The sequence below is a fragment of the Tenrec ecaudatus genome, chromosome 8 (assembly GCF_050624435.1).
Source record: "Tenrec ecaudatus isolate mTenEca1 chromosome 8, mTenEca1.hap1, whole genome shotgun sequence".
Classification (NCBI taxonomy): Eukaryota; Metazoa; Chordata; class Mammalia; order Afrosoricida; family Tenrecidae; genus Tenrec; species Tenrec ecaudatus.
Window position 1 is genome coordinate 161,006,080 of NC_134537.1, and position 20,176 is coordinate 161,026,255.

The window sequence follows — 20,176 nt, forward strand, 5'->3', positions numbered from 1 at the left end:
GGCACCTCTCCCTCCCTGCCTGCCACAAGTCCCTTCTGACCTCCAGCGAGCCTACAGGACGGCTCTGTGAGCTCCCGGGCTGCCACTCTTTACAGGAGTGGAAAGCCTCCTTTGTTTCCCATGGAGCAGCTGTTGGTTTCGAACTGCTGACCTTACAGTTAGCAGCCTAACTCAGAACCCACTGCACCAGCGGGGCTCCTAAAGCGCAAGCCCTAAGGGAAAGCAGCAAGAACAAGGACCACCTAACAACAGCTCCCTGTGCTTCACGCTTAGTTTCAGCCTCAGATCCGACTCAGAAGATGTGTGTGCTCCTTCAGCTAAGAGCTAGGGAGATGGGCCCTGGGCCTTGGCCCTGCCTCTCTGGGCTTCCGTTTTCCCCGATGGAGAAACGGAGTATTGGACACAATGATTTTGAAAGGGCTCCCCCGGGGTGGGGGGTGGGGTGGGGACACATCTCTGATCCTAAAATGCGGTTTGGTGGTAAGGAGAAAAGGAGGCAGAGAGGAATTCTCCACCTTCTAAGCCACAGCTCAGGTATGCGCTCTGGGTGGATGCCTTCCCGGCAGCGCAGCCCCTCACTGCTGACACTGTCACTGAGCAGGCCCCTTGATTCGTGCCACACGCGACACCGAGCTGTGCCTCCACACGGAAGGCATGGCCTCCCCTGCAGCCAACACAGGTCTGGACACAGACCCACGTACTAGAGAGGTGTCTGCTGGCCTGCCAGGCTCCCACTGCAAACAGCCCCCAACTCCAGCAAGTTCAGCAGCCCGAGCCTGTGGGCTCCCGGCTCTCCTGCATGGCCTTGGCACCGAGGAGGACAAGGCGGTACACTACCTAATGCTGAGGGCCTGGGCAGAGACACCAGGCTGGTCTTCACCAACTGTTGCTGCTTTGGGGAGTCTCTGCCGTTGAAAACTGCGGACCCCACAGCTGCCGCTAGTGAAGGGTGATCAGAAGCTGGTCCTGGAAGAAAAAGAACATAGAATAAGTTCCCAAGGATGCTCTGTGGGTCAGGCCAGAGGGAAAGGCTTTTTGCTCCAGTTTGTCAAACTAGCTCTTCACTGACAAGTCCCATTGGGAGGTCAGAGCTCCCGTAGCCAAGCGGAGACACGGGCGTCCCGCCTCACTGAGAAAACCCACGCACACCCACACCCTCTCCCGGTGAGCACAGTCTGGGTGGTAGAAGGTTCAGGGGGCATGAAGGGCAGCCAGGGAAGCTCCCCAAATCCCAGAACGGGACCTGGAATGGTTCTGCCTTGTCTTTGGCCTCCCGAGAGCATGGGTTTGTACCACAGCGTCCCAGGACGAGGAGAAGACACAGAGTGTTAAAGGGGTGGCTCAGGAGCGGTTAGGGGTGACGGTTACACAGCACGAGGAACGTCACGGTCACGGAATTCTACACACATGGGCACTGCTGAGATAGCCTTTAAAAAATACATACAAGGGGACTTCACGAAGTTCAGGGGAAAGGAAATGGGTCTTTTCCATGAGCTTTGTGAAGTCCACTCACGACTACTGGCCACAATAAAACAGTCCCTCTTGTGAGAAAAATGTGCCCAAGAAAACCATCGCGTTGACAGCTTGCAAACTCTGGGATGGCCCCCTGGCCTGCGGGTCCCAGGTCTAGGGACAACTGGGGACAAGCATGGGTTCCGTTGTCTGAGGCCCAATGCTGCTGTGGGATCGAGAAGGCCACGGTCAGTCAGACAGAGAGAGTTGAGGCGGCACAAAACCTTTCCCCACAGGGAAGGCGGTGCTGCGGGGTCAGGGCAGACTGCCAGGGATTGAATCCAGCTCAGCCACGTTCTAGCCAGGTCAGCTCCCGGTGCCTCAATTTACTCATCTGCAAAATGGGCGTCACGATTCCCCTTATCCTCACTATCAACTCTCTCTAACCCAGCGTTTTATATTGACGACCAGAGTAAAAGATCTGCTCTCCATCCATTCTGTACGGGAATGCCACCATCTGGATGTCACGCACGCTGAGGGGTCAGGGGAGAGGGGAGAGGGGCGCGGAGCGTGGGGACCATGGTCAGGCGTTGGCTGGCGGGGCCATGGCGCCCAGGGGATTGCAGTGACGGAAAGACATCATCTGCAGTCACTCTCCAGCGTGTGATATGATGCAGTCTCCCCAATTCACTTAAGGCCGGTTCTCCAGCCCCTCGTCCTCTGTGGAGCAGAACCACGTCTGTGAGTGAGGAGAGGGTGTGTACAGCTCTCAGAGCCCCGTCCCGGTGGTGACAGTGGAGAACAGTGTGTGGGACTAATGTGGTCGCTGCATCTTAGTGAATTCTTTCCGACACCCTCCAATTGAAACAGAAAGGTTTCTTTCTCCAACTTTACGCTCGAGGAAGGAGATTCGAGGGCTTAAGAGCAAGCTGCCAAGGTCACTCTGCAAAGAGGCAGCAGTGCTGGACCTCACACCCTGCAAGCCCAGGGCCCTCTCCATCCCAGCTGGCAGGCATATGAGGGGGGCCTGAGCTCAGCCCCCAACACAGGCACACCACAGTGCACACCACAGGGAGGGGGGGAGCATGCTCTGGGGGACAGCAGCACCCCAAGTTTGGTGCCAGCCTGTTGTTTGTGGTTTGTGATCATGGGCATGCTGGATCCTGGGGTCAAGGTCAATGCTCTACAGCCGCCTTGGGCAGGAGTGACAACTACCACCAGCCTTCCTACATCCTTGAGAAGGTTGGCATCTCCTGGACAACAGCTATCAGCCAACATGCTCTCAGCACGGCATGCCGAGAGCATCATGTCATTTGGGGGATTAGCAAGATGTCCCCAATGCCAACTCTTGGCTGTGCCACTCAATGTCCATGACACCCTGCGCAAATAGTCCACCTCTAGGAGCCTCAATTTCCCCAGTCATCAAAAGAGGGTGAGTGAACTCTGTGGGTTCCCGGGGTAACATGAGGTCCACACGGAGAGATGAGATGCCTAGGGCATAGTACCCACCCAGCCCAGCAATTCGATTCAGACTCGGGCGGGCGGAGGAACTGCCGCACAGGTCACAAACTGCATGTTGTGGGCATGCAGAGAGGACCAGTATGTGCCCCCACATCCCCACCCCCAATTAAGGAGACCGCCTTCAGTGTCAGAGAGGAATGTGGGAAACTGCCAGGCATCATAAGTACACTCTGATGTTGGAAGTGACTCCCGGCCCCAGGAGAAACGAAAGGGCAGTGGCGAGAATGACGGCGTGGATGAGCCCTGACGCCTGCTGCAGGCTGTCTGACTGCACTACCTGCAGCGGGTGGGTGTCACCTCACCTGCCTGCTGCGCTCCCGCCGCCACCATCATCGCGTTGGCTGCAAGGATGGGCTCGTTCAAGAAGGTCGCCAGGGGCCCGACATTCTCCAGAGGTGGGAAAAGGGAGCCAGAACACGTGCTGGCAGGGGCTTGCCGGCTCCTGAACTCTAAGGAGGAAAGACACGTGCATGAAAATCAGTTCACGATTCCCCAGTGGCCACGAGATGATTTCCCAAGCTGGGATTTGCCCTTCAGGGCCATGGGTAGCCACACGAGGTGCCGGTACAATCCTAGTCTTTGGTCTAGGGTCACCAGGGGAAGGAAGGGGATGGGCATCCCTGTGATGGAGGTCTGAGGAAAATCTATCTCAGACACCATCTGACTGTCAGGAGTCGGAGCAGTGGGGGGCACCTGTAAGAACGAAAAACAGACCGCACTGAGCCGTCCCTCCATCTTTGCCTTTATAATTGAGGAAAGGGACGGAGTATGGCTCGAAGGCAAAGGCAGAGCCAGCAGGCTCCACCTTGTGCTTTATGGCCGTCAGTCAGAAAGATTCTCAGGTGTGTCCGGCCTATGAAGTTCTTGGTTGCATCAAGGGATCAAAGGCTATTAAACACCCCACGACCACCCCACCCAAGAGGATCTCTCAGCCAAGAAAATGTCCAACACTCAAGAAATAATTACTGACGACAGTAGGGGATAAAGACATACATGAGCAAAGGTACCCACTCCTGCAGCCCCTCCCTTTTATTCCGGGAGCTGGGCAGGGGGGACGCCAGGTGACCAGATCCACAAAAGCAGGCCTGAGAGGGACACAGGATGGCTCTCCTCACCATTTAACTGAGAACCAGGACCGAGACACCCCTTCATATGGGTGTATCCCCAACCGCGTCCACTCTGAAATCTAGCTGCCCTTCCCGCTTGTCTTCCCACCACAGTGGACTGCCATCATGGGGATGCAGCAGACTAAAAGGCGGTCTCTCTCAAGGAAGACCGCTCTCTCCTGGAGCTCCACAGAGCTCTCTCCAGCCCCGTCACGTCTTTAGAAACCAGAGATGTGAACTGGTCTTTCTGCTGACACTCAGCAGGGCTCAGGGGCCAGCATTCAATGGGGGTCAGCATTCAACACAAGCTTCCTCTAAATCAGGGTTCCCTAGCCTCAGGACCGCTTGGGTCAGATTAGCCTACTGTGGGAGGGAGGCCTTCCTCTGTCTTGTAGGATGCAGCAGCATCTCCAGCCTCTAGTCTCTAGAGGCTGGTGGCAGTTTCGCCCCTACCCCCACCAGTGGTAGGTGAAACCCCGCAATGCCCCAAGGCATAGCACATGTCCCCGGAGCAGAAAATCACCCTGGATGAAAAACTTGCCACCAGGAAACACAGCAAAGTGTGACTCTATTGTCCTCGGAGAGATTCTCATTTAGCTGTTGTTGTTTATCCTTGCTCCTTGAAGCTCCTAAAACGTGCGTTTCTGTCATTTTTTTTTAAATGCCGCACCATCAGCCAGCACTATGAACTAGCTAAAATCCACAGAATATGAAATAAGGCTGCTCCTTTCACAGATCTGACCCGTTGTCTGGAGAACTGACTCTCCGCACAGGGTGCTGGAGGACATGCACCCTCCACTCGTGGACAGGGAAGCTCACCTGAGCCTTTCCAACAAATCATCGGTCCTTTGGTCAGGGTTCCGTGTGCGTTGCGGACCAGGTAGTACTTCAGGTGTTTCTGTTTCTTGGGCTGGGTGGTCAGTTTAAGATTGATGTGGTTGGAAAACTCCGTGAAGTAGCAGAAACCTTTCTTCCCACACCCGACACAGTTGCCAGAGAAGCCTGAAAGAGGAAACAGATCAGCAGTGTCCAGCAACGACTGGGGACACAGGCGCTGCCACACCAACTTACTGTCAGGGCCCTCTCCAAACGCGCAAGGATGGGCAGAACAGGAGCCACCACATCCGGTTAGTGTCATGGATCAGGCGCCTCCAATATCCCTGACGCTCTTCCCTTTGTGGCTGGCCCAGTGACACAGCCTCCCACCTCTACAGCGAGCAGGCCTGTGGGATCGGATTCACGGGGAAACCACGTACGTATCTGAAACTCCACCCCAAAGGCCTTCAGCCTGGCTCACGAGCTGCTGACAAGACACCAAACGAGGTCCCCAGTGTGCGGCCACGGGCAGATCTGCTGTCATTGCTGGTGGGCTAGGGCCCTCCAGTCGGCGCCAACCCGGAGCACCAGCAGCAGGACAAAGCACTGCCCGGTCCTGCGCTGTCCTCCAGGGTGAGAAGGGCGAGCCCGTGGTTGTGGCCACTCTGCCCACCCTGATCCTTGAGAGCCGTCCTCTTTTGTGCTGACCCTGCACTTCCCCAAGCATGATGTCCCTTTCCCAGGGACTGGTCCCTCCGAGGACAGGTCCGCAGTTCAAGAGACTCAATGGAGGATTCTGGCTCCCTTCTTACAAGATACATTTGCTGGTTCTTCTGCCAGTCCACAGTCCTCTCAATGGTTTTCATCAACCCCATCTTCCAAATGCCTCCTCTTGGTCTGTGACTGGGATGCTGGCATTTGGAGCCTAGGAGTTTATATGCAGTGACCCAGAGCGTGGCTACATCCGTCTCAATGTCCTGCCACCTGAGGCTGAATGTCCCTTCTGAAGGCTAACTGAGGTTTCCAACCTGTCTGGGCCTCTGGGCGAGCTGCCGGGGAGCGGGGAGAGGGACCGCGATGAAACCCACCTCATCTGAACTATGGACATTCAGAGAGCATGCTTTAACAACCTTTATCAGCTGCCGTGCCAACTCAAAACGTACTCATCAGAATGATGAGTTAGTGCAGGTGAAATAGGATGACAGGTGACTTCTTTTCTGGACTCGCTAGCTCCACAGGGCCTTCCTGAAGGTCTGGCCTGGGCACTGGTGTGCCTGGTTCCTAAGGGTTCAAGGGAAGACCTTGAAGCCGGAGACGTTGAGACTGATCTATCTTATCCTATTTCTTGGCTCACAAGTTTCCAAAGGCCATTGAGATAGTAAAGGCTTATGGTGCCAGCCTGGCCAATAAAAATATGTGGGATTAACTGAAGGGCAGAGAGATAAATGGCTCAGTGAGCCTCGCCTTTCTAGTTCTGGTGTCACTTGCTTTCTGATGGTTGGACCAGAGTGTAGCTGCCTTAGCCAGTTCCCTGCTTCAGCTGGCAAGGCTCACTTCCTGCAAGACATCCCTGGGGAGAAGCCGCATGGACCTACCCCGATGCAGCCCTGGGTGCTGGAGCAGCCGGGTGGAGACCCCTGCCAGCGCTGAGATGCTTACACGCTCACTGATTCGGCTTTCCTCCTGCAGTTGGCGTCATAGTGTGTGTTGTGAGCTGGAGGAGGACTTTGTAGATCAGTGTTGGACATCTGGGCTAATGTTGGAATCATGGGCTTGGACAGCACTGGGTTGGGATGCTTAAAGTACACTTACTCTTTATATAGAACTCTTTTATCCACATATAAGTTCATGTGGATTTGTTTCTCTAGTCTACCCAGACTAACACATTATGGTACTAGGAGTGGGTACTGGAGAAACAAATCATAAGCTGGAGTGTAGATGTTTGTTTGACCTCTTCCTCATGGTACTTTTTCTTCTTCGTCTAGCCAGAGGTCAGATAAAGCCACACTGTTTACTCAGTCGTTTCTGGGGGAAATATGGGAAGTATGAAAATAAAAAGCTTGTAAGCCCACTTTCTTTCAGCCATTAAAATTTGGTCTCTAGATGTGTTTGGGCCATGCCTGCAAAGAAAGCTTTGAGAATACATGCCCCACCCAGTGCTTTGGAGTACTCAGGAACCAGTGGTCTTTGTTAAGCTGGAAAAAATCTGGAACCAGGAAGAAAACTCCTCTCTGGGACTACACGTTAAAGGGAGCCTGTGGGGAGGCTGAAATGCTTGCTGGGTGACCACTTATTCAGTGGAAGTGGCAGAAATGCAGGAATAAAGAGACAGGTTGAGTTTGGCTGCTGACACCTGTGAGCTTGGTTTACAGGGAAAAGAGGAGAAGACGAGAGCAGGTTGACTGGTCTAAAGTTCATGACCTAGCACGGGGGTGCTAGGCTTATTGAGTATTGGTGAGAGCCCATGATCTAAAGGCAAGGCGACCAATGGGCACCCTGTGGAGGCTGAGTGAGGCAGCCCACATTGCGTTGACCTCAAGGCCCAAAGGTCCCAGGCACAACCAGAGGGTTGCCTCCGAGTCTCTCAGGTATGTTCAAAAGAACATCAGGTAGTGGCAGCTGAAAACAACCCACTGGGGAATAAAGCATCCATGTTATAAAAACTTGCTCTATTTCCCCTGTCTATTTTATTTGAAGCAAATTCAATATTCCTCCCAAGAGACCTTGGAAACAAGCACAAACCTCCGAGAACCATGGGTTAAACACCAGACTGCTTAGCTACCAGACTGATGGTTCAAACCCACCAGCTGCTCATCGGGAGGAGAAGGAGGCCATCTGCTTTTGAGAAGATTTAAAGCCTTGGGAAACGACACCCCTCACCCCACCCCCGAGGGAGCAGACTCTACTCTGTTCTGCAAGGTCGCTCTGAGTTGGTATCAAGTCGTAGCTGTCACAACACGGTTGGTTGGGGGTAAACACAGCTTAGGAACCAATGAGAGGAGGAAATATGTCCATAGCGACCACCCATCCCTCGGATGTTTGGGCTACATCACAACGAAAGCAGAGTCTTGACCGACTGAGTCACTGGAGGTGGGGCTCCGGATCCACCAGGCTCTTCTGCAGGTTGCTTGGGCCACATGTGTGAAGCGTGAACAAGCTGGCAAAGGACCACGTGGCAGGCAGAGTTGACGGCACACAGAGGTGAAGGTTCATCCTCAGACACTGTGGGAGGTGATGGGGGGTACCCTGGCTGGGGACTCCATGCCGGGGGAAGACCTGCCAGTGGGGTGCTGAACCATCAGGCCACCTCTTAATGGCTGGGATCCCAAATAACTGTCTGAGGATCTGTGTCCCTTTCATCCCTGTTTTCCAAACTAAGCTTCTGGCTACACACGTCTTCTCTTGTATGAGAGTTATCGGCGAGTGGAGATGAATTTCCATGGGAAAACACACCAGCAACAAGAGCCTACACCCAGATCTGACTCTTTGGGCTCTTTCAGACAAACCCTCTCAGTGGATTCAAAGTCACTAAAGCTAGCCTCCCTTCCTGATGAGTTGAGTGAGAGTGGGCGTCAGCAAAGCAAACCCAACCCACTGTCTTCAAGTCAATCCCTCCTCGTGGCAAGCCCAGATGGTACAGGGTAGGCCAGCAACCCCAGGTGCTACAAGATAAACCATCAACCCCAGGTACCACAAGGTAGAACACCAACTCCAGGTGCAGCAGTTCTCAACCTGTGGGTCGCTACCCCTTTGGGGCTCGAACAACCCTTTCACAGGGGTTGCCCGATTCATCACAGTAGCCAAATGACAATGATAAAGTAGCAATGAAAATAATGTTATGGTTGGGGGGCGGGTCACCACCACATGAGGAACTGTATTAAAGGGTCGTGGCATGAAGAGGGTTGAGAATCACAGGGCTACCAGGTAGAATGTCAGCCTATGTTACAAGGTATCACATCAACCCCAGATGCTCCAAGGTAGACCGGCTCGGCACTTTTCCTGGACGGCACAAAGGATGAAGCAGTCGGCTGCCAACCAAAGGGCTGGTGTCTCAAACCCACTCCGCAGCTGCTGGGGACGCAGACCTGGCGCCCTGCCTCAGTACGGATGGCCGCCGAGGGAAAGCCCAGCGCTAGTTCTCCCCCGAGAGCCCGCTGTGCCTTGGAACGGACTTTGCCCAACGGAAACCGTCGCCGGAGGCAGAGGAGCCCGGCTTTCTCTCTGGGCGAAGGAAGAAAGGCTACAAATCCCTGCTTCCCCCAAGACGACCCCCAGCCCCGTTTCATGGGTCACCGGAGGGACCAGCTCGCCCGTGCAGCCTGATATCGGGGTTAATTGCAGGAAACCCACACGAGCTTGCAGTGGTTGTAAGAGAAGAAAGCCACCCGGCCCTTATGACCCATCCCAGGGGGCTTCTTGGCAAGCAATTAACAAAGCTGCTACTTCCTCTAGGCCAAGCTGCCGGTGAATGGACTGAAGGATTCCGCAGGAGCCCCTGGATTTACGACCCTTGCAATCCCTGCACAGTCCCCGAGGCACGGAGCTCAGGCCAGCTCCCAGACACGGGCAGATCAAAGACCCACCAAGGCGTGGGGCAGTGGCTTCCTCCCCAGCACGGCTCCCCTGAGAAGCCAAGGCAAGCAAACCACCTGAGCCAGCCGGGGCTGCCGAATGCCTTCACAGAGCGGATGGTCCGGGAAGGGTCTTGAGTTCGCCCGAGAACGAATGGCAGGACACACTCCTAGCGCAGCCCGACCGGCCAGCGGGCTGAGACTTTTTTCTCCCTGTCACTGTCCCAGGGCTGTGGTCGCACCTCCAGGGGGCATCGCTGTGTGGACACAGGGGCTCCGTCTCCCCATCGCCCTCTTCCTCCCCTCTGGCCAGTCCCCACGACCCCCTCGCAGTCCGTCTCACCCGTGCAATGTGCCTGCTGCCCGGGCCTTGCCTGCCCTGCTGCGTCTGAGGCTGCACCGAGCATGAAGATGAAGCTCAAACGTCGGGACACGTGGAAAATAGGAAAGAAACGGAAACCTTCTGGAGCAGTTTTTAAGCCCGAAGGTGTTTCCCATCAGCTCTCAGCGCCACATGCATTTCTGCAATGAAGGCGGCACGTGGCATACTGCCTCTGAAACAGCCACGTTCTGCCCGCCCTTCTGCCTACCACATCACCACCCAAGGACACGCCAGGCCAGATCCAGTCACCGAGCGGGGACAGGTGGATGGAGAGCTGGACACCCTGGGTGTCCCCGCCGCTGTAAGGAGGACGATGCCAAGGCCCAGGTCACACTGGGCTCTGCGGTCAGAGGTGGGGGTCTCCGCCTGCACCTGGCACCTGCCCTGGCGCAGGGGGGCGCGCTGCGCAGGTGGGGGCTCAACCAGTGTCTGCTGAGCAAACGCTTGGCAAGGCGCAGCTCACCTCCGCACGGACGCCACGGCTCAGGCCGGCAGCCATTCATAAAATGGGTGACTAGTGACCAGTCACCCGGCAGGTGAGGACGGCTTTCCCCGCTGTGTGCTCAGCCAGGAGAGGAGTTCACTGGAGACACCCGAGCATGAATCCTGGCTCTGTCTCCTTTACTCGCCTACCCTGAGGAAGTGCTTACCAGCCCAAGGCCATCTTAATAAATTGGATCCTAATAAGCAGCTCCAGAGGCTGTTAATCATAACCCCCTTGGAGAGACAGCAACAGAGGGACATGATGGCGGCAACAATGGGCTCAGGCTGAGGAACAATTAATTGTGAGGATGGCGCATGCCCAGGCAGTGTTTCCCTCAGCTGTGCATGGGGTGGCCGTGGGTCAGAACCAACTCGTCACGGAGGGACCTTGTCCTAACACCAACAGTGGTCATGACGTCAACCAGAGAAGATAACGGAACAAGGGTACCCTGCAGGCTTCCGGGGCCCAGGAATAGGCCCCAGCCTTATTTTTTGATCATGTGTTCGATGGTTTTCTAGAACAAGGTTCACATGCCACTATTCACAACGGGTAAGGCACTTAGTAAAGGTTTGACGGAGAAAATGCACGAGGAACTGCCCGCTAGATGGGGGACAGTGTCTCCATTTGATCGCCTCTGCCTTTGCAAAATGCGGACAGGGACAGAATTTTGGAAATGGGCCACTTCTTGTGCAAATTGTCGGTTGGCAAAATAAAACCCCTGATTCCCCATGTGTGGCCCCAGATACACAATGTGTAGTGTGGAGCTTTAAAATCCAAGGAGAGTAGGGACTGGGAGGCCGGAGGCGGGTGAGTCAGTATAACCTTTCAGGATGAATCCTGGTCAACCAGCGCATCGCTGGAGGGCAGCGCTTCTCAACCTGAGGGTCCAGACTCCTTTGGGGTTCAAAAGACCCTTTCACAGGGACTGCCTAACACCATGGGAAAACACCTAAATATTTCACAATGTATAATTACCTAGTGTTTTGTGATGAATTGCTATGCTTTAATTATGTTTAGTTATGTTCAATTTGTAACAATGAAAATACATCCTGCATACCAGATATTTACACTATGTTTCGTAACAGTAGCAAAATGACAGTTATAAAGTAGCAACAAAAATAATGTTATGGTTGGGGTCACCACCACATGAGGAGCTGCATTCAGGGGTCTCGGCATGAGGAAGGCGGAGAACCACTGCACTAGGGAAACGGGCTACCCAAATTGGGGGCCAGAGGCAAGGCCAGCCAGGCAGCTGCACGTTCTGGCTGGGGATAAGAATGGTCCAGAAACGAGAGTCAGAATTTAGAAACTTCCTTACATAGCAATGTGGTGCCGGGTTTTTATGCCTGTTCCTCTAATAATTAAAGTATGAGTTCATACTTTGTATGTCTTCATTTTTTTCTAAATTATCTTTTCTGGGAAAAACAAACCCACAGACAGGCCTGTGACCCGCTGACAGACAGGTCTCAGAGGTAGCCCACCTGGGACTTCCATGCCACTGCTGACTCCAACCAACCAGGGGCTGCTGTCACTTGGCTACAGTGGTCCATGAGTGTCAGAGTGTCGGAGTAAAACTGCCCCACAGGGTTTGCCAGGGCTGGGTTTTTCAGTGGGTCCCTAAACCCTTGTTCTGAGGGGCCTCCGATGGAATCAAGTAACGAATCTTTCTTTTAGCGGCCAAGTTCCTTAGCCACGTGCACTGGGACTCCCCATCCTCCCCGGCCCACTGTGCTGATGGAGCCACGGAGACGGGCAGAGCAGGGACTTACCCAGAAGCGCATTGTGGCCATTATCGTCTGGCAAGAACCTCTTGTCGACAGCACACACCAAGAGATGGTCCGGCAGGCTGGGTGACTTGGCCCCCACGAGGAGGAAGCCTGCAGGGACGTCCAGGTGCTCATTGGACATGGAGACCAGGCGCAGGTCCTTCCCCGCCTGGCAGAACCCTGGAGGGAGGGCACATTGGTAAGTGATGGCCCCAGAACAACTGTGCCTGGGGGCAAAGGGAGCAAACGTTCTTGGGCTGCCAGGGACACGCCTGTCTGTGGGTGCTGCATACCTGACCACCCACTCCGAGGGCCAACCGCTCACCGGTTATGTACCAGACAGAGCGCATGCAGGGTGATGATTTGTATGCCCAGCGGTGTCATCCGATAGCACGGATTCATATGCAAATGAAGGTCAAGGGGCGGGGAGGTATTAGAAACATATTAGGGCACATTAAACTGTGTATAAGAAAAACGCTAGAAGAAATTGCACATGATTTGGCTTGTTTTCCTAACATCCTGCATTTTTTTGACAGCTGAGAAACAGGCAAAGGTCATGAGTCATGCATGCACTCACGGACTCACTCACTCACTCACTCAACACACTCACTGCCTCGGAGCCGATGCCCACTCCTTGCCTGTAGGACAGAGCACTGCCCCTGGGGGTTTCCAAGTCTGTAAACCATGATAGGAACAGAAAGCCTAATCTTTTTTCCTCCAGACCAGCTGCTAGGTTCAAACTGCTGACCTCATGGGTAACAGTTCAAGCAGTAACCCACTGCACCCCCAGAGCCCCTGCTGTCAAGGCTCAGGGAATAAGAAGCTAGTCATCTATTGTCTTGGGAAGGGACCAGAGACCAGTGAGCACAGTGAAATGTGGATACCATTCTCTTTTAAGCCTAGGACCTTTTAAATAGACTTCTTCCTCCAGTGATTTGTGATGCTACAAAACCCACTGGGGCGGGAGAGAAGAAAGGAAGAGGGAGGGGACTACAGTTTATTTGGTAATAAGCCTTGTCTAGGAGTTTCTTCTAGCCGGCTCCTGGGCACATTCTGGCCCATCAATGCCCTTTCCATCTCTGGCTACCAACTGAGATGATGGGAAGTAATGGAAGCCTGGATAACTCCAGCCACTCCCCCGCCCCCACCCCCAAAAAACATTCCATGGACTTTTTAAAAGATGGTCCTGCTGTGCGCATATTGCTTTCTGGTTTGCGGTGTACTTCAGGCAAGCTCATGCACCTGCCCCGAGGAGGAGGGCAGGAGGAAGGTTAGCCTGTGGGGCAGGGAGCCAACAGGCACGAGCCCCACACCTACTGTGTGCTGGGCACTGGGCTGAGACAAGCTCTGCAAAGCTCTCGTTTTAATTAACTTTGAGAAAGTGAGACTGTCCTCAATTTAAGGATATGGAACCCGAGACGCAATATGTATACATGTGTGAATAAATATACACATCTATATACATATAGATGTGTGTATATATATATTACTCAGCTGCTAAGACATAGCTAAAAGATGGACTGAGGAAGAAATCCTGTCTGACTTGCAGCCTTGAGTCTGCTGCTCCTGAGTCCTCTCAGGAAGCGAAGCAAACGCCCTGGGGTGGAGGCTGAGCACCTGGCTGCCCTTGTCATTCCCCATCCGGAAAGCCCTTCCCAGGGTGCAGTGCTGCCAGGGTGTGGGGGCCGCTCTTTAGCACAGTGTCTGCCACGTATACTAGGAGAGCATGTGAAAAATCACTCTCATGGCCATTCAAGAGCCCCAGCAGCAGAGGATGACAATTCAATGTCAAGAAAACCCAAATCCTAACAGCCCGGCCAATAGGTACCGTCCTGGTAAATGGAGAAAAGGGGTGAAGCTGTCAAGGTGGGTTTTTTGTTTTGTTTTGGGGGCTTTTTGTCTTGCCTGGAGCCACAATCAATGCTCAGGGAAGCTGCGGTCAAGATCAAGGGAATGTGCGATGTACTAGGTCAACCTGCTGCTCAAGATTCTTTTTTAAAGTGTTGAAAAGCCAGGATGCTATTTGAGGACAAAGGTGCACCTGGACCTAAGCCCCTGGTATTTTCAATCACCTCATATGCATATGAAAGTTGGACCCTGAATAAGAACACCTGAAGAAGCATCACGGCATTTGAATGATGGTGTTGGTAGAGACTATGACAAAAGAACAAACAGATCCGTCTTGGAAAAAGCACAGCTACAATGCTCCCTAGAGACAGAAATGGCAAAACCTCATCTCATGTACTTTGCATGTTGTCAGGAGAGACCAGCCCCTGAAATATGGCATCCTGCTAGGTAAAGCAGGGGCTGTGAAAAAGAGAAAGCCCTTCAACCAGATGGACTGACAGAGTGGCTGCACCGATGGGCTCCCGCGTAAGGACAACTGGGAGGATGGCACCGGATGGCGCAGTGTCTCAATCTCTTGAACTGACTCGCGGCACCTAGCAGCAGTGGTGGCATGGGTTAAGCACTAGGCTGATACAGGCTAGGTCCACAGTCGAACCCCACAGCTGCTCCACAGGAGAACGATGTGGTTGGCTGCTTCCTTGAAGATTCAGGGTTGGAAACCCCAGTGGGGCACTCTGACCCTGTCCTGGAGGGGCACTGAGTCAGAATCAGCTAGGGGGCAGTGGACTGGGTATGCTGTCCATCAGAGCACAGGGGCATCCTCGGTAGCCTTGTGGCACACTAGCAGCCCTACCTTGTGAAGGGCCCCGGTGCTGATTTCTCCGTCACTGGATCCGCAGCACATGTGAAGGCTGAGTGCTTCCCCTGAGCAGGCTCAAGTTGAGGCCCCACTGCAGGGCTCATGGGTCCTCCACAGTCTCCCGGGACGGCCATGCCACCTCCTGGAGGCAGGCCCCTGCCTTAGTAGACTGTTCAGGATCCTCAGATGGGATAGTCTCATCCCTCTGCAAGTTTTCACATTCCACTTCCTGACTTGAATATCTTGGCTTCCCCGACCCCTCTCTTGGCTAACTCCTTCCTAATCCTCTAAAACCCAGATGAAGGTCCACGTCCTCCAGAAAGTCTTCCCCAAACCCTCGATCTACATGCATGAGGAGGCTTTCCACTGGTTACCCATCCTCCCTTAGCACTTACTGTGCTGTCTGCAAGGTATCCGCTCACCTATATGCCTCTCCCACTACACGGATCTTTTGAACCTTTTGTCTCTGTGTTTTAAGAGGGGGGTGGGGGGGAGCAAGAATGTCTTTAATTAACGAACTAACTAATGACACCTCTTGAAGAGCATGGGGACAGGACAGACGGAGTGACTAACACTCGGGGAGAGTGCCCAGCGTGCGGATGCCAAAGCCAGGCGTTGACACCAACTCTCCCTGGGCCCAGGGGTCCTGGCGGCAGGATGGGTCACAGCTTGGGTTGCTAATTATAAGGCCAGGAGTTGGAACTCACCAGCCACCCCACAGGAGAAAGCGGGGCTTTCAGTTCCCATAAAGACTGACCACCTCAGAAATAAATAAACAGGGGAAGTTCTCTTCTGTCCTAGAGGGTCGCAATGGACCGGAAATGACTCAACACCAGTGTAAGGTGTGTTTGTTTGTTTGTTTGTCTTCCTGGACTCCAGAGCACAAGTTCATACAATTGGACTCAACTGTCACCTTACTTACCAAGGTCAAGCCCCAGTTCCTCAACAAACAGGGCATCCTATTCTTGACTTCATAGAATTCCAGAGATGATAAGCTTGCTAAGCTCTTAAGTACTAACAAATCCAGAAGAGGATCCCTACTCATCAGGTATGAGTTAAGCACCTTGTGAAAGTAGGCCCGAGTTGGGAAGATGTATTCTAGTTTTCAAACAACAAAGGGGTTGGGGGTGGGCGGGGGCATCGAGTTGGTTCTGGCTCCTCGTGACCCCAGGTGTGTCTAGCAGAACAAAACCCTGCAGCTCTGTGTCATCCTCACTACTGCTCTCTGATGGAGCCCACGGGTGTAGCTAGCCACTGTGTCATCCATCATGTTGAGGGCCTCCTCTCTTTGTGCTACCCTCCACGTAACCAAGCATGAAGACCTTCTCCACCGGTCTCTCCCATTACCACGTCCAAAGTATGTGCGATAAAGCCTCACACCCTTGCCTCTAAGGTGCATTCTGGCTATAAGTCTTCCAAGATCTAACTATTTTCTCTTTTGGCAGTCCGTGTGGCACTTTCCTTATGGTACCTGTCCAACACCATTCAATGCACCGGTTTCTCATCAGACGTCCTTATTCCACGTCCAGCTTTCACAGGCATATGTGACGACTAAAGAGACCTCGGTTTGGGTCAGGCACACTTTAGTCCTCAGAATAACATTTTTGCTTTTCAATAGCCAAAGTCTAATGATGAATTTTTGAACCCCAAGCCATTTGTAAAGTTAAGGTTGTTTAAATGCAGATGAGGGGCTGGGTCACTGACTTAGGGGATAGCTAACAGGGGCCCTTCTCAGCAGTAGCTGACCCAGGCCTGGCCATTAGATGCTGGGCAGCAGGATGGGGTCAGGTCACCCAAGAGGTCAGCAGCGTCTTACCATCCGTGGTGCAGCAACCTTCCGGTGCAGGGTGCATCTGGTAGGAATTTGGGGGACTGCTTGATTCCAACCCTCCTTCTCCCTCTTCCTCCTCTTCCTCATTGTCTACTCGGCTTCCAGCTAGGCACAGGAAGAAAAGGGATGAGTTAGGCATGCAAGTACGATCCCAAGGCCTGGACGTTTCCTCCAGAACTTTTTCCCACCTGGGAACTACAAGACCAACGAAGGCACAGGACCTACAGGACTGAACCAGGATTCGTTCCCCTCCAGTGCTGGACACATCTTCAGTGTTCAATCATTCATTCATCCTCACAAAGCCACTGGAAACCAGGCACTAGCAACCTTTGTTGGCAGGCAAAAATCTCAGAGCCCTGAGGCGACACACCTTGTCTAAAAGAGCAGGACAAACAGACTCGAGCTCTCGTCCTGGCTCTTGACTTTGAATTCAGGCTCATTTCCCTTCTGACTACAGCAAAGCTCTGCACACACGCGGAGGGGCTGCGCAGTCACAGAATGTTGCGGGCCGACGTGGCCAGAGCACAAAGGCTGGGCAGGTTTTTTCAAACAAGCCATTGCTGTCAAGTCAAGGCCACCTCCTGGCGACCCCAAGCAGGGGCAGTGAAATACTGACTGTGACTCTTCTAGCCAAAGTCTCCAACTTCCACCCAACAGTCTTCCCTGAGCAGCTCAGATAAGAAGGTGAGGGACGATACTGATAGGATTCCCCATGAGCAACAAAAAACAGGATCTCTTGGAGTGCCTAAAACGACCCCTCTGAGAAGCAGCAGGATGAAGGATCTCACTACCAGCAAGATCATGAGTGGACCTGAGATCCCTGCACAGAGAACGTCCTGGATCCAGGTGACCAGCTACATTAGCAGAGAAGCAGCAGCAGAGCCAGGAACCGGAGCAGGGAACAGAGTGGTGGACTTCCCAACCCCCGGGTGCTTTTGTGCAGGAGGCTGGCTTACAGAGTAGGGTGCCTCTGGGCACTTAATCGAGCAGTCTGGGCTTGCTGAGCCACGGAGGAGGAGCTGAGTGCCTCGGAGCTGAGGCTTAATGGAACGGGGAAGTTGGGTGTGCTGACCCACGGCCAGAAGTGAACGCCTTCAGGTTCGGCTTCTAGTGGGGTGGGGTGACCCTCTGGGCTTTCACTAACAGACCCGAAAGAACCTTGTACCACGTGACTCGGCCCTGAGCATTGCCCAGTTGCACCGCAACTGGTGAACTTCCAGAAAAGACCTCTCACGATGAATTTTGCCTGTGCGTCCTGAGTAGCCACTGTGGACACTGGAAGCCAGGGAGATAACCGAGTGGAGGCTAACTAAAAAGAACACCTCCCCCCCCCACACCCCACCCCCGTGTGTTAGAAAGAACTGGGTTCCAAAGAGTTTCAGCTGGTTTCTCAAAAATAAGTCATCAGGTCTTCTCTTTGGAGGCACCATGGGTGGGCTGGAGCCCCCACCTTCCGTGGTTAGCAGCTCTGTTCATGTTATAAGCCGTACCTCCCCGGATGCCAACTCTCTCCTTGCACACAGGAGGCGCTCAAATAAAGTGATTTGCGTGGAGATACCAGGGTATAACATCCAGCCGTTTATGAGTCCAGAAAGGGCCCTGGAGGCCCAGGGGCTGAGCGCTGGGCTGCTGGCCACCGAGTCAGCGCTGAAACCCCCCAGCTGCTTCCACATGGGAAAGATGGAGCTGCGTGCTTTCACAAAGATGTTAACGTTGCCAACCAACCCCATAGGGCAGCTCTACTCTGCGAGTTGTAATCCAATACATGGCAACAGGCATAGATAAGGAAACTGAGGCTCAGCGAGAGCCGGTAAAATTGGCCCCCTAACTAGGCAACCAACTGCTGAACAGTAACAGCCAGCATGTTCCTGGGTGCAGGAACTAATGTCCCTACCACCCCACGCCACTGTTCAGTTTAGAATACATAATATAAAGGTGTCCGCCATGGGGAGGCTCCCAATGAATACAGTCCTTCTACCCTTAGTTCCTCTTGTACTATGAACTGAAGTAGGGAGAGGAAACCTTCCCAGGACCGCGAACAAAGGGCCAGCAGAGTCCGTCAAGATTTGGCTCTGGACACCGTTGGGCAGAACACAGGAGCCGGGCAGAGACCGGAGGCCAAGGCCAGGAGACTGTGAGTCAGAACAGAGGAGGAGCCCCGAGACTAGGAGGCTGGGAGGCAGAGCAGCGAGTTGGCTCAGAGGCCCATGGAGGCTGAAAGCAAGGGAAGGTGTGGCTGAGAGGCTGCAGAACACAGAGACTTGGCTGCTGGCTGAGGAGAGGCATTGCCTGTGGACCAAGGCCTGTCTCCTGAACGCCTTGATTCTGGTTTGCAGCAATCTGCTAACTTCCCTCATCTCACTGCTAATCCCTAAACTCCGGGGCACCCATGGGAATGTCTGCACCCGTTTGCTGAGCCTTAGAGCACAGCAATTCGGAATCCCAGGAAGAAAGAGAGAGGAGGATTTAAGCCTCACAGAGTCAAAAGAAGAGCTCCAACTCCAGTCACTAGGACAGCAGGATTAAAAGGCCACAGGTCAACTTCAGACATTCCAGGGCCTTTGATGGGAGCTGGGATCCCTTAGCCAGGACAGGCATGAGGAGACGTTCTTAACCAGGAACAGACAGAGCCAGTCGTGTCTGTCCAAGTCCCTCGGCGGGAGGAGGTCTTCAAAATGGACTTTGGGGGAGCTCAGGACCCTAGTGATCAAACACACGAAACCAAAGCCTCTTCCTCAGCAGGGTGTGGCACCACGGCTCCAGGCCTTTCATGCCAATGTTCTGTGACCCAGGACAGGAAACTACACAGCACTCTCAGGGTCAGGATGAAAGGAACCCACCCAACCCTTGTTTAATCAATAAACTCTAATCACCCCCTGATGCCCAGGTCAGTGCAGCTCATAGCAGCCCCAGGGGACCTGGCCCCACAGGGTTTCTGCGGCTATTTTCTTCATGGGAGCAGAGCGCTACATCTTTCTTTCCCCAAGTGGTTTGTGGCCCTGAACCAACAAGCCCTCTGACGGCAGCAGTGAGTGCTTTAACCTCCACACCACCAGGGTCATTCTGTAACAAATCCCTATCCCACAATGTAGACGCGGTGTCCCCTCTTAAAATATAAATGAAACGTAAAGTGTATTTCTCCTACAAGGGGGTGGTAGGATCCCTGATTTAAAGAACAAAGCCATATAAATCCCTCCCACCCCCACCCCGTTTCCGGCCCAAGCAGTCTGGGGCATCCATAAAATGACAGCAGATCCAAGGTGTGTTTGGTATACCAGCAGCCTGGGTCATAAAAACGATCTTCAATGTTGTTGGCTGAGGAAGGACAGCAGTGAGATAAGAGACCCCAACAGAGACAGACCGAGAGACAAAACAAGACAAGGATTAGACGGATCCGCCTGCTCCAAGGTTTACGAGGCAGAAAGCCTGGGAGAGGACTGAGTGTTCAGTTTATGGGGACAATTAGCCAGGGGGGAAGAGTCTTCCCGCCCCTCCACACCCAGCACCCTGCACCAGGGAGACAGGTTCTCAGAGAATCTC

General features: G+C 53.6%; 1 protein-coding gene across 1 annotated transcript in view; it reads right to left on the bottom strand.

The window, feature by feature from the left end:
* Positions 1-20,176, bottom strand: part of GREB1 (growth regulating estrogen receptor binding 1) — an 83,257-nt gene that overhangs the window by 61,005 nt on the left and 2,076 nt on the right. The window contains exons 2-6 of the mRNA XM_075555823.1: positions 16,622-16,741; positions 12,102-12,278; positions 4,899-5,081; positions 3,276-3,422; positions 838-966 (exon numbers count right to left, since the gene is read on the bottom strand). Coding sequence (XP_075411938.1) covers positions 838-966; positions 3,276-3,422; positions 4,899-5,081; positions 12,102-12,278; positions 16,622-16,741 — 756 coding nt within the window. The remainder of the gene's footprint in view (positions 1-837; positions 967-3,275; positions 3,423-4,898; positions 5,082-12,101; positions 12,279-16,621; positions 16,742-20,176) is intronic.